General features: G+C 35.3%; 2 protein-coding genes across 2 annotated transcripts; one reads left to right on the forward strand and one right to left on the reverse strand.

Moving 5' to 3' along the window:
* Positions 1-2,389: 2,389 nt before the first annotated feature.
* On the reverse strand, positions 2,390-7,184 carry LOC149414346 (uncharacterized). The gene is made up of 5 exons (XM_089644142.1): positions 6,988-7,184; positions 6,100-6,256; positions 5,541-5,708; positions 5,343-5,450; positions 2,390-2,586 (listed from the first exon to the last, which is right to left on the reverse strand). The coding sequence occupies exons 2-5, from the start codon at positions 6,251-6,253 to the stop codon at positions 2,390-2,392; spliced, it is 627 nt and encodes a 208-aa protein (XP_089500268.1). The 5' UTR covers positions 6,254-6,256; positions 6,988-7,184.
* A 4,264-nt stretch (positions 7,185-11,448) lies between these two features.
* On the forward strand, positions 11,449-16,112 carry LOC149414347 (uncharacterized). Its single transcript, XM_089644143.1, has 4 exons — positions 11,449-11,778; positions 12,322-12,471; positions 12,617-12,736; positions 16,108-16,112. The coding sequence occupies exons 1-4, from the start codon at positions 11,625-11,627 to the stop codon at positions 16,110-16,112; spliced, it is 429 nt and encodes a 142-aa protein (XP_089500269.1). The 5' UTR covers positions 11,449-11,624.
* The last annotated feature ends 2,331 nt before the right edge of the window (positions 16,113-18,443 follow it).

Consider the following 18,443-nt stretch of genomic DNA (forward strand, 5'->3'; position numbering starts at 1 on the left):
AACTAGAACTTAAATCCATGGTTAAAGATGGGATTATTTCACCCGTGAAGAGCAGTGAATACGCGTCTCCTATTGTACCAGTAGTTAAGAAAAACGGCGAGATTCGTATTTGTGTAGATTATAAACGCAGTTTAAATATGGTTTCAGAATTAGAGAAATACCCTCTTCCTAGAATAGAAGAAGTTATTAATAAGGTTAGTTCGGGAAAATTTTCGCAAAATTGGATCTGAAACAAGCTTATTCACAGTTAGAATTACAAGATAGTTGTAAAAAATTCACAACGATTAATACGCATCTAGGGTTGTTTGTTTACAATAGATTAGTGTTTGGATTCAAGTCCGCTCCGGCGATTTTCGCTCGAACTATCGCTGGTTGCTTACAAGGACTAAAAGGAGTAGCATTCTACTTAGATGATATTATCATCTCGGGCATCGATGAAAAGGATTTATTGGCCAACATCATGGCAGTCTGCAAGCGTTTACAAGAATGCGGATTATGTGACAATACTGAAAAATGTCAATTTTTTGTAAAAAAATTAGAATTTTTGGGGTACGTAATATCTGAAAAGGGAATTCAACCGCAAACGGATAAATTAGAAGCCATTAAAAACGCACCATATCCAACGGATATTCATCAATTAAAAAGTTTTTTGGGATTCGTCAATTTTTATCGGAGTTTCATATCTAATATATCGTCAATATTGGAGCCACTTCATAATCTTTTAAAAAAGGAGGTCAAATGGGTTTTTTCTAGAGAATGCATTAACGCAGTGGACACGATAAAAAATCTGTTGTGTAGAAATACAATATTAACAAATTACCGACCTCACCTTCCAGTAAAATTGTATACGGATGCGAGTAATTCGGGGCTAGGGGCCTGTCTGGTACATGTTTTCGCAAACGGAACATTGAGACCTGTAGCTTTCGCATCCATAAGTTTAACAAACGCGGAAAAGAAATATAGCATCTTAGATTTGGAGGCTTTAGCTATAGTTTTCGGATTAAATAAATTTTTTCAGTATTTATATGGTAGAGAATTCACGCTGTGCGTGGACAATTTGCCCTTGATGAAAATTCTCGGTGAACATAAAAATATTCCAATTCTTGCAGCTAATAGGCTCCAAAGGTACGGAATAATTTTAGCAGGTTTTACTTATAAAACGGAATTCGTAAGATCCTGCAAGAATCAGGCAGATTTTCTGTCTCGTCTACCGATAGAAAGTACTATTGAAGAGTTCAATGAAGATTACGGGTCAGACTTCGTGAGTTATGTTAGCAATTGTGAGCACTTAGACGTCAATTCAATCACGGAAGCCACTAAAACGGACGTGGAAATTCAAGAGGTACTGACTTTTTTGAGGCAGGGCTGGCCAAAACGAATTAAGCGCGAAAATATCTTATGGAGATTTTGGATAAAAAGAAATGAACTTTCGATCGTGAAGGATTGTCTATTTTGGCAACATAGGATCGTCGTTCCAAGTTCGTTGCATAAAAAAATTTTAGAACTTATACACTGTTCACACTTGGGGACAGTCAAAATGAAGGGTCTGGCCAGAGGTTATTTTTGGTGGACATCGCTGAGCAAGGATTTAGAAAAAATTGTCCAGGAATGTCCAGACTGCGCGTCGACAAAGCAGTCACCTCCAAAAAGTCATTTATCTGTATGGCCTAATTCAGGGAAGGTCTGGAGTAGGTTACACTTAGATTATTGTGGGCCATTGGCAGGGAAAATGTTTTTGGTCGTCTGCGATTCATTTTCGAAATGGGTCGATTGTATAGAGGTTCAAAGGGCAGATTCAGCTAATACAATATATGAATTGAGAAAGTTATTTGCTAATTTTGGTAACCCTGAACTAATAGTTTCAGATAACGGAACAACTATTACGAAAGAAAGTTTTAAACATTTCCTACAGGAAAACAATATTAAATTCATGACATCACCTGTAATGCACCCCAAGAGTAATGGTCTCGCTGAGAACTCAGTAAAAACTACCAAGGGGTTCCTAAAAAAACTTATGGTAGGGAATAAATTTCAGGGGGATTATAGGGATAAATTGTTACATTTTCTGTCCGATTATAGGAATACTCCACATTGTAACGACTGGAGTCGAACCAGCAGTATTACTGTTTGGTAGGAAACTAAGGTCTACATTTGACAGCTTGATTCCGACAAAGACCGAACAAAGGGGATCTAAACAGCCGGAGTGGAATAGAAATTATGGTGGTGTGAAAACCAGAAATTTCAGTGTAGGACAGAAATGTCTGGTGAAAGACTTCAGACAGAATAATAAATTTACATGGGTAAAGGGAATTATTACACGTAGAATTGGAAAAAAATTGTATTTGATTGAAACTTGTGATTCACATTTAGTATGGAAGCGACATGTTGATCAGATGAGGAGCTTGTCTGTCAGCTGGAGCAAAGAAATCTTAGATTTGCCAGATTCCGCGTCTGATGACACGAGGACTGAGCTGTCTGAGAAGGAATTGTCCAACCTGTGGAGTGAGTTAACGGTTTTTCCTCCTGATTCCAGGTTGACAGAGGGAGAGGAAGCGATGCTGGATGGCGCAGAACCGATGCCCAGTACTTCGGAGGTACTTTCGGAACCAGTACCCAGTACAGAGGTTGTACATCCGGAACCATGGCCGAGAAGACTTCGACCGAGATGAATCCTTCCCAAGAAAGATACAAATGGTCTTATGTGAATAGTGTAAATAAAATAGTGTGTAATAATGGAATATTTATATTTAAGAAAATAATTGTAAACATGTAAATGTATAGAGTCTAAAATTGTAAATGTATGTGTCATTGTACTGGTAACGTTCGATTAAAGGGGGGAAGATGTAGTGTATGACAACACTGACAAGCGTTCGGAACTGCTCGGGAACGCCGAGTATTTCCGATCGTTTTACGGAGATGGCCAGTTTAGCTTGGCTCTCCGGCAGACGAGAAATAACCCCACTAGCGAACTGACGTTATCATCCTCTATTGTACTAGCTCGGTTGTAGTAATCATTTATCGTAAATAAATCTGTAACGAACCTTGAGAGTTTCAATCTATAACGAGCCTTGAGCTATATTAAAAGTCCTGAAAGCAAAATAAGAAAGACTCCGCACCAAGAACATCACAACTTATTAATAAAAAAATGTAATAGAATGGTTCGAAAGTTATCTATCTAAACGACAAGAACATCATTATGAATTGACCATATCCTCCATAAATCTAGCATCCCTACGACTACAAATCGCAGAGCATGCACCACCACATCAATCCCGCAGCAACATAGTGTAAAACATACCTTGGTCACGTGCAATCAGTAAGATAAACTAATCAAGGACAAAACTTACTACATAACATTTACACTAACGGACAAAACCTTTCAACAATAAATTCGAAAATTAATATTTATAGCTCATGTAAAAATTATTCTGACGATTGCAACTCACAAAAATGCTCAATACTGCCAAAAAGTTTTTTTTATACTTAGGCATAATAATAGATCAACACATTGGATGGACACAGCATATTCGACAGACTATTATAAGAATACGTAAACTTTACTACAATTTCCTCAAACTGAGAAATATTCTTCAAAAGCCAATGATGCAAAAGGTTAACTAAGCACTAGCCCAAACACTTATCCAGTACAAAGTAATAGGCTGGGAAGGAGCTTATAAAACTAACTTAGCCCCACTGGAAGTAATCCAAAGAATACTCATTAAAATGATTCTCAAAGAATCGTCAGATTATTCGAATTATTCCATAATTATAATTAGAGATTAAAACTAAATTATTCCAAGAATTTTTAAGTTTTTAAATTAAATAGAATCTATCAAAAATCCATTACTTCAAATCCACAAAGATAAACTAAAAATAGAGTAATTGAGCACCAGACCGAAAACCACGGGACAAATAATAATCCCGTAACTCAATATAACAACGGCACAACACCATTACACATACTTAGCTACTAAATGTTATAACAAATTCCCTTAAAATATGCATGCTGAAAAAAAAATTTATTTAAAGGATCAACTTAAAATACACTTTGTAAATACAAAATACAGCTTGGAATATATATAATATATATGTGGGTAAGAATTTTTAGTTGTCCTTTTGTAGAACATGCAAACTTACAGTGGGCACATAAAAACGGTTTTTCTCTACTGTGGGTCAGAAAGTGACGTCTTAGATTTCCCTTTGTTGAACATGAATAGTTGCAGTCGGCCCATGATAAAGGTTTTTCTTCACTGTGGGTAAGCATGTGAAATTTGAGTACCCCCTTTTTATCACTTAGATAGTTGCAGTCAAGACTTGAAAAAGGTTTTCTCCACTGTGGGTAAACGTGTGAATATTTAGTTGTCTCTTTGTAGTACATGAATAGTTACAGTCGGGACATAAAAAAGATTTTACTCTACCGTGCATGAACATGTGCTTTTTAATAGAATCCTTTATAGTACACGAATAGTTGCAGTCGGAACATGAAAAAGGTTTTTCTGCACTGTGTGTAAACATGTGCCTTTTTAGATCCCCTTTTGGATAACATCGAAAGTTACAGTCGGGACATGAAAAAGATTTTATTCTACCGTGCCTGAACATGTGATTTTTAAGATAATCCTTTCTACTACACGAATAGTTGCAGTCGGAACATGAAAAAGGTTTTTCTGCACTGTGTGTAAACATGTGCCTTTTTAGATCCCCCTTTGTAATACATCGAAATTTGCAGTCGGGACATGAAAAAGGTTTTATTCTACCGTGCATGAACATGTGCTTTTTAAGAGAATCCTTTCTTCTAGACGAAAAGTAGCAGTCGGCACATGAAAAAGGTTTTTCTGCAGTGTGTATTAACATGTGCCCTTTTAGAACCCCCTTTCTATAACATCGAAAGTTGCAGTCGGGACATGAAAAAGATTTTTCTCCAATGTGTTTGAGCATGTGATGTTTTAGACTCACCTTCGCAGAACAAAGGTAGTTGCAGTCGGGACATGAAAAAGGTTTTTCTCCACTGTGTTTCAACGTGTGATATTTTAGTCTCGACTTTGTAAAACATAGATAGTTGCAGTCGGGACATGAGAACGGTTTTTCTCCACTGTGGGTAAACCAATGTATTTGTAGTTGTGTCTTTGTAGTACATGAATAGTTACAGTCGGGACATGATAAAGGTTTTTTTTCACTGTGGGTAAACGTGTGAATTTTTAATTGGTTCTTTGTAGAACATATAAAGTTACAGTTGGAACATGAAAAAGATTTTATACCACCGTGCATAAACATGTGCTTTTTTAGAGAATCTTTTCGTAAACACGAATAGTTGCAGTCGGAACATGAAAAAGGTTTTTCTCCACTGTGGGTGCTCATGTGCATTTGTAATGCTGACTTAAGATAGCAGTAATAAATGCAACGGGAACAAAAAAATATTTTATCCCTAGGATGCGTCTTCACGTTTGACAAGTCTGAAAAAGATTAAGCATAAATCTCTTGAGTACGGTAAATTCATAAAAACGCATAAATTAGGAGAGCACGAATTGATAACTTTAACAAACCAAAATCGCTTATATCTGCTGTGTGGGAAATTATCTCGGAGCGCTCCAAGCATTCCTTTTTAACATCCGGGAGGTTTATGTCAATATCTAAGTAAGGAATTCCACTTCCAAACTCTTCTCGATGTCCAGGTTCTGTCTTGATGGTAACAGTCTCCACATTAATGCTACCTGGATAAACAAAACAACAATATTTTAGTTGACATGCAAATACGAATAACCTATTACATTAAAAAATTACGGCCTTCCTTCTCCGAGAGGGGTTATAAGAAAAGATACTTTTTTGATTTAAATATATAAATTTACGATTGAAGAAATCATTGATAAATCTTGTAGACGCGGAAAAAAAACTGGGGTTTATTTAAGAAATAAAAAGGGCCCCAAGGACACCAGCATAACTAATGAACGACAAGAGAGGACGTCATAAATAATGATATATGTCCTGTCTGTGAATCATTCAGAAACGGGAAAGAATTCGTCAAATTCTTAAAACATTCTTAAACATTTGTATTATTCAATTATTTGTTTATAATATTCTTCTGATTTTCGTAATTTATCTTACTGGTTGTCGGAGTACTCTCCGCATACTGCAAACATTCCTTCTTCAGATTCGGGAGGTAGATATCTATATCTGTATACGGCATTTCACCTCCACGCTCTTCCTGGGACACTGGCTCCTCCATGATGGAAACACTCTCTGGGTTCGGAAGTTCCATGGCCTAGAATTATGTTTGCAATAAATAACAGTGCGGGAAAAACATATGCATAATAAAAATAGGATCAAAATGTATAATATCTCACGGCCGTTTTCACCAATGAAACAACAGACCGCTCAGTTCCCATAGAGAACTAAGTGCAATATTAACTTGACAAATGCACAAACTTGACTGGCAGTAAATATACTTATTTGGATTAACCTACTTAAATGAGTAATAACGTGACAATACAAGTTTAGTATAAGTTTAGAACTGTCATCTTTAGCGTGGTATACTTTTGAGGAAGTCGAACCAGTTGCTCCAAGGTCATCTGAGAGAAAGACACCCTCAGTATCACTCTGTGTACCCATTTAGAACAGGGAAGTTGCTTTCAATGGTTTTAGCCGTGTTTTGTGATCAGATATGGTATACATAACTAAATGTACAACAATGGTTTATATTTCAAGGTTTAGAGTAAAATAAACTATATTGACAATAAACAAACGCAAGAAAAAAATATGTGATGTAACACCTAATGGAATTGACTAATAGGAAAAAGTTTAAGGTTCGGTGTAAACAGATAAACATAATAATCCCTCAATTGGCAATTGTGACGGCGGCTGTAAATTTACAATGAACAAACACATATAATCGGTATAAACGAATGTTGCTAAATGTGACATATTCCTAAAATAAACATGCACCAATTAAGGGGCTTAGGTCTTACTAGGTCAATATAACATGAACCTACTTACGTACAAGGCGACAATTCAATTATAAATGAAACACAAATATTATGCAGTTAATACAATATTACTTCAGATAAGCGGAGTAACAATGGTATTGTTCAACGATGCAAAATGCAAGACACGAAACATAGATATACCATTCAGTCTATCGATATGTTCGGGCTTTTTGTATGAGAAAAGTTTGTATTGGATTTAACCACAGAAAAAACGGTCCTTCTCAAGGCCATTAATATTGTATATGGTCACTTAACAACTTAATTATGGACCGCTTAACAACTCCGTTTTGGCAGACATACTATTTGCTTTATTCACATGCATACATCGTCTCATACATACACTGATGTTATTCTAACCCTTGATATTGCCCGCCCCAAGTATTTGATTCATTTGATCGTGCTATTAGTTAATTTCAAACGTCGTACCAGAGGCGGTCCGTAATTGAAATACAGACCAAGTAATTTGTGAAATCACAAATTAATTTAATGCATCTATTTTTCAATTACGGTCCGCATCCTGAAGAATCTTTTAAAAAATAAACTCATCGTTTCCAAAAGCAGACACTTCTTGGTAGAGTGGGATGTCCACCCACAGCTCGCTATTATCACCCCACCGCGGTTCATCCCGTGATGTCCCAGGTAAGGGAGTGAAGGTAGCGGGAGATATCAATGTTGGGGGAACTGGTGAAGGTAATGTTGCTGGTGTCCCTAGTGAAAAAGGACACCCTATTCTCTCCGGAGATGGAATTCTGAAAACATATACATTAATCACATTAACGGATTTTTCTCATTCACGCGTGAACTGATTCTGTAAAAAGCCAGGAGGTAAAATAAATAAAAATCAACATCAGTGTCATGGACAGCTCCGATTCTACCTCATGTGTACAATGCACATATAACCAACGCTAATCCAACTCACTCTCACTGTTGCAGAACACTCAGGAAAACAATAATATTGTATCATGCATATTTAAACACGTTCACTTACTTTTTTTGTTTTTCTTGGGGGCGCAGTGGGGAGAAGGATCCGCACCGCCTGCTTCTGGAACTTTCTGCATTCAAATTACAGTTGGAAGGAAGCAGACTGGGCCCTTACTGCCTTTTGGGCCTAGGCGCGATCCTCTCTCACCATTACTAAAGCTGGATTACTGTAAAAAATATATGATAGCACAACACAGATCCACAGTGAAATAGCGACATTAAAAATATAAAAAAATAAAACACTCCACAGTCAAGATATAAATTAAGTATAAGAATTTTGAATATAAAATATATAGTCAGTATATATTTTATATTCAAAATTCTTATATATTTTCTAAAATACTACATACAAAAAAATATTTATAAATATTTTAATACATTCAAACGTAAAGATTGTTGAATTCGTTCAAATTTGAAATAAATTAATTAATTATAAACGAAATAATCGAAAACTTACTGTGTTACCTTAATTCAATAAATGGCCTAAAATGGCGAATTTTTGTTATTAAATTGCTACAGATTTCAAATGCAAGTAACTTGTTTAAAAGTTACCCAATCTGTATAAAAATTTATATTTTTCCCCTTTTTACAAATCACTATAATGGAATAACTTTATTTCCAATGCACACGTGAATTAATTAAATCGATATTTTTAAAAACAAAACACATTCTGTAATGGCGTCGCAAAAATTCGCATTTGGTTTTAGAAATGTATTAAAAAAACAATATTTATTATATAATAGAGTTCCCGTTGCCCGTTCCCACTCCCGTTTTCATATCGGAGGTGGGTCCCGTTTTAAAATCGGATACCCTTTAGCCATGTTCACACCTCCGTTTTAAAAACGGATCCGTTTTAAAATCGGATCCTACTCTACGGAAAATTTTTTTTTCGATTCAACCAAAACATTTTATTTGCTCATTGTTCAGTAGACGATCGAGCTCAATGAACGACTATGAAGCTCTTGTTGTCATATGGTACTTATGCAAGCCCAGTGAAGGATCCGATGCGTGCACAAACACACATTACTCGTGTATAAAATAACATTTTTTAATTAAATTCGGTACTTAACAAAATCTTTTCTTTTTTTTTAAAAAGAGTACAAAAGGTATAACTTATAGGTTACATCCTATTTCTTCCAGCTAACCCAACAAAAACACATTATATCACATAACCCAACAATTACACGTTAACAAATAAATAAAAATAAATAACAGTAAATAAAAAATAAAAAAACAAAGGTATTTAATTCATGTAAGGTATTCATTCAAGGTGTAGTGACATTTGTTTAAAAGAAATGTTTTTAGTGTTGATTTAAATTTAAGTGTGACGGTTATTTGTTTGATGCTACGTGGAAGGTTGTAATATATTTTAATGGCCATGTAGTGTGGTCCTTTTTGAAAAATAGTTTTGTTGGCTTTTGGGATTAATAGGTTTTCTGTGAACCTTGTAGCGTGTTTATGTGTTGAGGTTTTTTGTGGGAACTTTTCTGGAGATGATCGTACTAACAGGCATAACTCCATTATAAATATGTCCGTCACTGTCAGAATTTAAGATTTTTTTAAAATGGTCTACATGAATCCCGGTGATCAGAGTTTGTAATTTTTCGTAGGCACCTCTTTTGGATGATAAAAACATCTTTGGCGTTTACTGAGTTTCCCCAAAAAACTTATTATGTTTTGAGTACTGGTGTAACTATACTGTTAATACCATTGATGCCGGCATACACAAGACACATTTTCTCATATAAATCGTTAAATGGTCAAAAATGCAGTTATACTGTTATGTCCGCCCATCAAAGATTTTATCATTGAGTATACGTATCCATAGTATGCGGTGATTACTGACTCGATGTTTAAGATATTTTTAAGGGTGCCTAGAACAAAAGAAAAGCTACTGATTTTTGCAACAACTTAAGATACATGTTCTTTCCAGTTTATATTTGCATCTAGTTGTATTCCCAGCAGTGAACAAGTTTGGGGAGGTTCGAAATGATTGTTATTAAAGTTAACATTTATGTTAATAGGTGTTGCTTGTACTGGACAAAATTTTAGAAGTTTAGTTTTGTTTGTGTTAAGCGACAGATTTTGTGAAAACAGCCAGTTTGCTATCAATTGACAAGTCTCGTTAACATGTTAATTAAACTCGTCAACATCTCCAGTACATTCAAATAACAGAGCAGTGTCATCAGCAAACATTGAAGAATCTGTGCCAGCAATTATTGGAAGTTCGTTTATGTATACAAGGAAGAGGAGAGGCCCAAGAATGCTTCCTTGTGGCACGCCCTTGTTTATGGTTCTCCATTGTGATTCTACCATGTGTTGCATCATTTTTTCGTCAATATTTGAAATTTGAACTTTCTGCTTACGATTGTTGAGGTACGATTCAAACCATTTTAAGGCTAAGCCCCTTATACCAATAGTTTTGTGTTTCAGATTAAATCTCAAAGTCGCGATTTCAATTTGTGAACTAGCAATCACGCCTGTGAAAATACAAATGTTGGCAGATTCTACTCAATTTGCTAACATATAAATATGTCACGGTTAAATATATTTGGAATGTGAATTGGTTCTATAAATAGTAAATTTACCACCCCCTGAGATAACGAATTCTGTGTTGTACAAACCTGAAACTAGAGTTACTCACCTTGTTATAAGTCTTCTTAGGACAACTTCCCAACATTGGGGCTTAGTCTGTTATATGATCCTTCTCAGACCGTCTGTTAGTGTTAATGTTATGTAATAAGTTTAGCCCAAGTTTAATGATTGTCATCAAACCATTAATTCAAACTGTTTATATTATCTTCATTCGTAATGTCTAATTCTTCAGGCTATGGCTAGAGATAACCACCTTTACCAAAATTGGAAATAAATGCGTATTTTGGCCGCCAAAGAGGAATAATGATTTTACCCGTCTGTAACTTTTTGCATCTATCGGTTTTTGTCAAATTAAATATACGAGCATTACTGCTGATGGCATAATGCTTGTCTATGACTTCATTATTGTCTGTTTAAAACTAACCTAATTTGTTGACTCATCCGTTTTTCAGCGCCAGTCGGCAAGTCGCATCACCCGGTTTTTATTCTCTAATTCTACTTTATCTCGCTTACACTGTTGAGCCCACGAAGTTAAATTTTTCTTCCCGTACTTGTGATATTTATTAGTAAGTACTAATGCTTTTAAATCACGCTAATCATTTTGCTAGCGGCCGTTATCGGTACACTAAGTTAAGAAATCTATTGGCGTTTGATTTGCGGAACGTTCAAACTGTCAATTAGACGTCTGCTTATTTTAACGAAAATGTTTTGAAAATATTTTTAAAAGTAGTATTAAATATTATGTGAAAAGCGGATTAGCGGACTTAAATAAAAGCTTAACCGGTTTAAATTTACTTATGGTTATAGTTATGATGTGTTATCCGACGATTAGTGACGGATCTTTCAACAGATTTAAAATGTCAACTTCAAGGTCCAGATACTCACAATATGTGTATTCCTATTTCCAAATATGTGTTTCGCATAAGATATTATTGTTTTGACATAATATTCCAACTAAACAAAATATTAAGCTCATTTAAAATAGGGTTCCGTTACAACTGTGTTCTATTTCAGATATATATATATTTGATTGGGCTTGTACCAATTACTAAACCCTACGATTGCGGTGTCATGGATCTAGTAAATCCAGAAACTGTTCCCATCAAGACGGAACCAGGGCCTCAGGAAGAAGGCGGAGGTGAAATGCCCTACACGTATATGGATATCGACCACCCAGATGTGAAGAAGGAATGTTTGCAATATGCGGAGAGTACACAGACAGCCAGTTAGTTGCATTGCTTATGTAAAATAAATTGTATGTTATTATTTCAAGTCTATTGTGGATTGCCATGGCGACAGAACAAAATTTGCTTGTTAACGCCACACGTGTACCAACTGCTCTCAAGCTTATGGTGTAATAATATATTGTGTGGCTAAAGGTAGAAAGGAGGGAATGGAAATAGGGTTCTTACTTGGATTTTATCCCGGGAATCTCCATACTACTAGTCGAGAGCCATATCCTACGATCTCAGAAGCCGCCAATGCTCACAATAAGTGCTCGATTCCTCAAATTTTCTACCTCATCCTCATACGTTAAAAATACATATTGATTGAAGAAAACATCATTTCGTTGACTAAACAACTCCATACTGAAGGTGATCTAGAACAAATGCCTGTTCCTTCCTGAAGCGGACATAAAATAACCTTGAACTCTTTTCACCTAATTCTCACTTCTGCAGGGTTAATCAATGATATTTTTTATAGTAAATATTTTATTTTAAAAAAAAAGTGTTGTTTAACATCGATTATCAATCATGTTGTTTTATAGTTTGCATTAATGTGGAGACTGTTACCGTCAAGGCGGAACTCAGACGCCGAGAAGATAATGATGGGGGATTCCCTTGTATGGAAATCGACATAGACCTGCCGGATGTTAAAAGGGAATGCTTAGAACGTGTTGAAAGAATTGACCAGTCCGGTAAAAACAATTTCTTTTCTGTTAATAATTTCTGCCTTTCTATTTTGTTAACATTTTAATCAATTTTCTGGGCTTTCTTACGCTAAGTGTAGATATTAAGTCGTATTTAGCCTTAATAATCATATTACTTTATTTTTTTCGATAGATCTGAAGATGCGTCCTGCGGAAAAACAATTATTTTATCCTCATTGTACGTATTCCAATTCTCATAAGTCGAATTTCAAAAGGCACTTACGCACCCTTGCAGGAAAAAAACATTTTCCATGTTCACAATGCAACTACTCATGTTCTCTGAAGGGCAATCAGAATAGCCGCATGCTGACTCACAGTGAAGAAAACCTTTTTTCCTGTTCTGATTCCAACTATGCATCTTCTCAAAAAAGCATTTTGACGAGAAACATTCTGACTCACAGTGGAGAAAAACCTTTTTCATGTTCTCAGTGCTACAATTCGTATTCTCGAAAAAGCCATCTGACGAGACACATTCTGACTCATAGTGGAGAAAAACCCTTTTCGTGTTCTGAGTGCAACTATTCATGTTCTTTAAAAAGCAATCTGACCCTACACATTCTGACTCACAATGGAGAAAAATCTTTTTCATGTTTTGAGTGCTACAATTCGTATTCTCGAAAAAGCCATCTGACGAGGCACATTCTGACTCACAGTGGAGATAAACCTTTTTCATGTTCTGAGTGCAATTATACATGTTCTCAAAGGGGCAATCTGACGAGACACAAGCTGACTCACAGTGGAGAAAAACCTTTTTCGTGTTCAGAGTGCAACTATTCATGTCGCCAAAGGGGCTCTCTGACGAAACACATACTTACTCACAGTGGAGAAAAACTTTTTTCGTGTTCTGAGTGCAATTATGCATCTTCTCGAAGGAGCCATCTGACGACCCACAAGCTGACTCACAATGGAGAAAAACCTTTTTCATGTTTGGAGTGTCTGTGTTCATTTTCTCAAAGGGGCTCTCTGAGGAAACACATGCTGACTCACAGTGGAGAAAAACCTTTTTCGTGTTCAGAGTGCAGCTATGCATCTTTAACAAAACGGAATTTGACAAGACACATTCGGACTCACAGTGGAAAAAAACCTTTTTCATGTTCTAAATGCAATTATGCATGTTCTCAAAAAAATAATCTGATTACACACATGCTGACTCACCGTGGAGAAAAAGCTTTTTCTTGTTCCGAGTGAAACTATACATGTACTCGAAAGGGAGATTTCAGGACACGTTATAATATAATAGACAGGAAATAAGTTTTTATGTTCCACATGCAACTATTAATATTCTCCAAAGGGTTTTATAACGTACCACATGCTGACTCACAGTTAACGGAAAAAATTTTAATTTAAAATTTCAACTAAACAAATACTAACAAAATTCTCTATGAAATTCAAATTAATATTACACACGAAAAAAGTTACAATCGTTAGTAAAGCTAAGGTTTTAAAGCTTTTTTTATTTTATATTCTGAAAGCAAATCCGACTCTCACACAGCTCGTGCATCTTAGAACATTAAAAGTGTATTTAAACTTCCAAGAAAAAATGATAACACGGCCAACGAGAACGAAACGATGGATGTGTTGAAGAACGATGTTTCTAGCCAATTGGTCGCGGTTTAATGAAACCTGAACTCAACGACCGACATTTCGCAAAAAAGTTCATAAATATTCAGTCCAAGCTATCTTGGTTTAATAGCCCAAATTGATTGTTCCACTCGGAGTGAACTCGAAATGGGGATATTGAAAGTTGAAACTGATCTCACAAACAAATATATACATCCAATATCAAAGTCTAACTACAGCGGATGCAATGTAACCGATGGTACCGAAAACTGAAACGGACCTAATTATGTAAAAGCTGTTCGTTTCTTACAAATAAATAAATCAATATACCTGCGGGTAAGGATGTAAAATTTTAGTTGTTCCTTTGTAAAACATGATTATTTGCAGTGGGCACAAAAAACGGCTTTTTTAACTGTGGGTCAGCAAGTTAATTTTTAGATTTCCCTTTGTTGAACATGAATAGTTGCAGTCAGGACATGAAAACAGTTTTTCTCCACCGTGGGTCAGAAAATGACTTCTTGCATGTCCCTTTGTTAAACATGAATACTTACAGTCGGGGCAAGAAAACAGTTTATCTCCACAGTGGGTAAACATGTGAGTTTTAAGACTATCCTTTGTAGAACATAGATAGTTGCAGTTTTTCTCCACGGTGGTTAAGCATATGCTTTTTTAGTAAATCTTTCTCACACATGAATTGTTGCAGTCGGCACATGAAAAAAGTTTTTCTCTATTGTGGGTAAACATGTAAATTTTTAGTCGTCATATTGTCTTACATAAACAATATCAATTTTTTTTATTATGTGCATCTATATAAAAAGGTTAACATATATTTTTTTGGCTTTGCCTGTCTCGCTAGGAAATCCTGTGTCGAGACAGACTTGTGTACGAATATTTTATAATATTTAAATAAACATTTTTCAATAAAGCAAAAACTTGTAACAATAATGAGTGAAAGGATTATAATTGGGTGAGGTCACTCATTTTTGCACGACCTTTTTCTATGATCTATTGTTTGATCAGGATTTTGTATTTGTTAATATTATTCGATTGTCTTGTTATTCAGGTAGGTTATTGTATATTTTAGACGCAATGTATTTGAAATTTCGTTGAACAAATGTTGGTTGTTGCCCCACGAGGAACGTGAAGAAACCTCACATCCCCTGCAACACCTTCCAAAAGGTGAAAGTATGGAATATGCGTTTTTGAATTAGGATTTAGGAGGATGACGAATTACGAATGTTTAGGTTGTCATCAACCTTAACCCGATCTGTTTACTTCACGAAAACGCGCTGTGCCAAACTAGTTTTTCGGCTGCTGATTTGGGAACCTCAGCGTCCGTATCTGGCTACGGCTGCGATCAGTAGAGTCTACCACCTACCTTACCTTTAAATTTTTATAACTTTAAAACTTTTATTACTTCTATAGAGCTCGATTTGACCAATTATCTTGAACACTGTTTTTGGAAAATTGTTTATTTTGATAATTTTAGTTTATGGTTGGTAATGTTTAATAAACTGGTTATTTTGTGTTATATTTGGTTTAATTCTTTTCTATGGATCCTAGTAAAGACTACCCGACAAGTATTTTGTATAAAAATTAATATAGTGGATGGTGGGGGCTAAAAATATATAGGTGGCCTCTCAGGCCGGGTGCGCCCGATTTCGGTTCGCCGATAGGTGCGCCTGAGGGAGGGTTAATGAGTTAATTGTATTTTTAATATCGTCATGTGTAACCGTTTGAAATTTAAATTGTTTAGAAAAGGGTATAGGTATGTGTGTAATTTTGAATTTGGGGAGGAGATTTTGTTTGCCAGCTTTTTCCCGACATTAGTGAAAAAGTCATTGGCATGGTTTAGGATTTTTTTCCGGATTCATTGAGAAGTCGACGGTCTCTCCATCAATATTGAGTGGTTTTAGGTCGTAGTACTTTAGATTGTTTTTAATATAGAATTTTGTTATTATTTATTTCAGTTTGTAGTTTGTCTATGAAGTAAGTCCATGCATCATCAGCGTTGGGTGTGTGTATTAAGTTGTGCCAATAATTACTGGAAATTTTTTTTTGTAGATTAGTATTTAATTTTTGTATTTTAAGATGGTGTATAATGAAATCATAGTTGCATAGTGGTCAGTAATGGGGTAGATTATAAAACAAGTGTTTTATATGGATTGTTCGTTTTTATTAAAATGTGGTCAATACAAGAGCTGGATTATTTTGTGACCCTAGTTGGGTGATTTATTGTAGATATCAATCCATGATAGCTAAGTAGGTTTAGGTAATCTTGGCATTGAGGGTGTGAATTATTTGGTAAAATGTTAATTAAGATTAATACGTTTTCATTTAGGTTTTGTATGAACGGGGTTATATTGCGGTAAGAGGGAGATCTATCTATTGCTAGTATGCAAGGGTCACCGTAGGATATTTATAGACAATTTGCACACGGGATTATTAATTCCACAGTCTGAACATTCAGTAAATTATTTACGTGTATAATAATGCCGTCATTCTGGTTGTGATGAGTTTCTGTGGAGAAGTGAGTATAATCAGGAAGGTGTTTTGGTGCATATATTTCATTAATTCAACATTCTTAAAATAATTATATTAAATTTAACCTTTAGATTATTAAGTTATATGAGAATTTCTTCCCAATTTTTATTTATGCATCGAACATTATGGTGAAAATTTTGTAGGTTCGTGTAGTGGTTTCATTAGTTAATTATAAAATTTTATTTATTATTTTTTGGTAAACTAATGTTTTTAAGACAAGATTTTTTATGCATAGCACAAAGGGTAACAATTATTTTACAAGCAATAATTGTCCGCCTGAAACACTCATCCACATGACTCATCTCACTCATCCACAAGATACATGACGCCATCTTTTATCAGGAGATTTTTCAATGTGGATGAGTGTTTCAGGCGGACAATTATTGCTTGTAAAATAATTGTTACCCTTTGTGCTATGCATAAAAAATCTTGTCTTAAAAACATTAGTTTACCAAAAAATAATAATTAATATTTGACGAGTTCAAGTATTTCACCTAAAAATGTAGACAATTTGTCTCGACGCCATCTAGTGAGAGAGTTTAGCACTTACAATGCCTTTCTCATATAAAATAAAGTTGGTTGTTTTCAGGTGAAAAATGTAACAAGCAGTAATTGTTGAATGAAACACTAGTATATATTGAATAATTTCGCGGGTAAGAGATAAGCCGCCATAGCTCAGTGGTCAGAGCTGTCGACCGGAAATCGAAGGGACACGGGTTCGAGTCCCGTTGGCGTCATGTATCTTTTATCAAGAGATTTTTCAATGTGGATGAGTGTTTCAGGCGGACAATTATTGCTTGTAAAATAATAAAATTTTATATCTGAAGATACATAATTATTAATTTTATCAGAAGATACTATTTCATTATCTAAAATCAGATGAGCCATTTTTAAAAAAAAATTACAAAGGAGCTTTATATTTTGTATTGGGAGCCCCGACACAGTGGCTAAAACCGGGAGTTCGCCCTATACCCGATAGTAGTAAATAGGTAAGATATATGACAGTTTGGAAACAATCACTGTAAAGTGATTTCTCAACAACAATTTACAACAGGAGCAGGATATGTATGGTAAGAGCGATCGGGCCAGTGTTCGATATTATGTCAGAGCTCTTCAGCAACCTAAATAATTTTACACAAGTCATCAGAATGTTCAATATATATTATTATGTCCGTGGCTGATTTCTTTACCAACATTTTTTCGTATTTGTACTAGACGTACAAAAACATTTTTCCTAGCATATATTTTTGGTTTTCCATGGAAGTTCTTTGAAGTAAGGATTAAGAATAGCACTTATAAAATCATGGTGAATTTTTTTCGGTTTACTAGTAGTAGGTTTCTATTGCGAATATCGGTGAATCTGATGCATTATCGGGGGAGCTCCAGGTCGTCTGTCGGGAATCCTTTTGGCATCCAGGATATCGTGGGGGAGAAGTTCTATAGCTACAGCCGCTGCCAGCTTCTAGACGGTCTCCGAGGGTTGTTCACCTTCACATGGTGGTATTCCTGCGACCTCCAATGCATCCTCTTTTAAAATCTGTTCGACACTGGCCAGGTGAATTTCGAAATTTTTTATTATAAGGTTTTTTTTTCATTTAATTCTTTTCTTAAGATTTCTACCTCCGATACTAAATTTGCAAAAATATTTATTTTTGTAGTGAGGTCGTCATATTGGCTGCTGATAAAATGTCTAGAAGTTCGTGCATCTTTGTTTTCGTTGTCTATTTTTTGAAACAATTCTTTTTTCATGGTCTCAAATTTAATCTCCATCTACTTCGTGAAGATTCCAATATTGGTCACACTGGTTTGTCTCACTTTGCTCCTAGTTTGATTCTCGGCAATAGTTGTTCTGATAC

The sequence above is a fragment of the Hesperophylax consimilis genome, chromosome 20, assembly GCF_061612785.1.
Source record: "Hesperophylax consimilis isolate HC1 chromosome 20, BYU_Hcon_1.0, whole genome shotgun sequence".
NCBI lineage: Eukaryota > Metazoa > Arthropoda > Insecta > Trichoptera > Limnephilidae > Hesperophylax > Hesperophylax consimilis.

What these genes read in the sequence shown, in the direction of transcription:
- LOC149414346 (XM_089644142.1), bottom strand. Translation starts at nt 6,253, where the DNA reads ATGGAACTTCCGAACCCAGAGAGTGTTTCCATCATGGAGGAGCCAGTG. An exon ending in GGAGAGTACTCCGACAACCA is followed by an intron (nt 5,709 to 6,099) that starts GTAAGATAAATT and finishes TTGTTTATCCAG; the next exon opens with GTAGCATTAATGTGGAGACT. An exon ending in AATGCACATGAGCACCCACA is followed by an intron (nt 2,587 to 5,342) that starts GTGGAGAAAAAC and finishes GTACCTCCGAAG; the next exon opens with TACTGGGCATCGGTTCTGCG.
- LOC149414347 (XM_089644143.1), top strand. Translation starts at nt 11,625, where the DNA reads ATGGATCTAGTAAATCCAGAAACTGTTCCCATCAAGACGGAACCAGGG. An exon ending in GGAGAGTACACAGACAGCCA is followed by an intron (nt 11,779 to 12,321) that starts GTTAGTTGCATT and finishes GTTGTTTTATAG; the next exon opens with TTTGCATTAATGTGGAGACT. An exon ending in TGAAAGAATTGACCAGTCCG is followed by an intron (nt 12,472 to 12,616) that starts GTAAAAACAATT and finishes TTTTTTCGATAG; the next exon opens with ATCTGAAGATGCGTCCTGCG.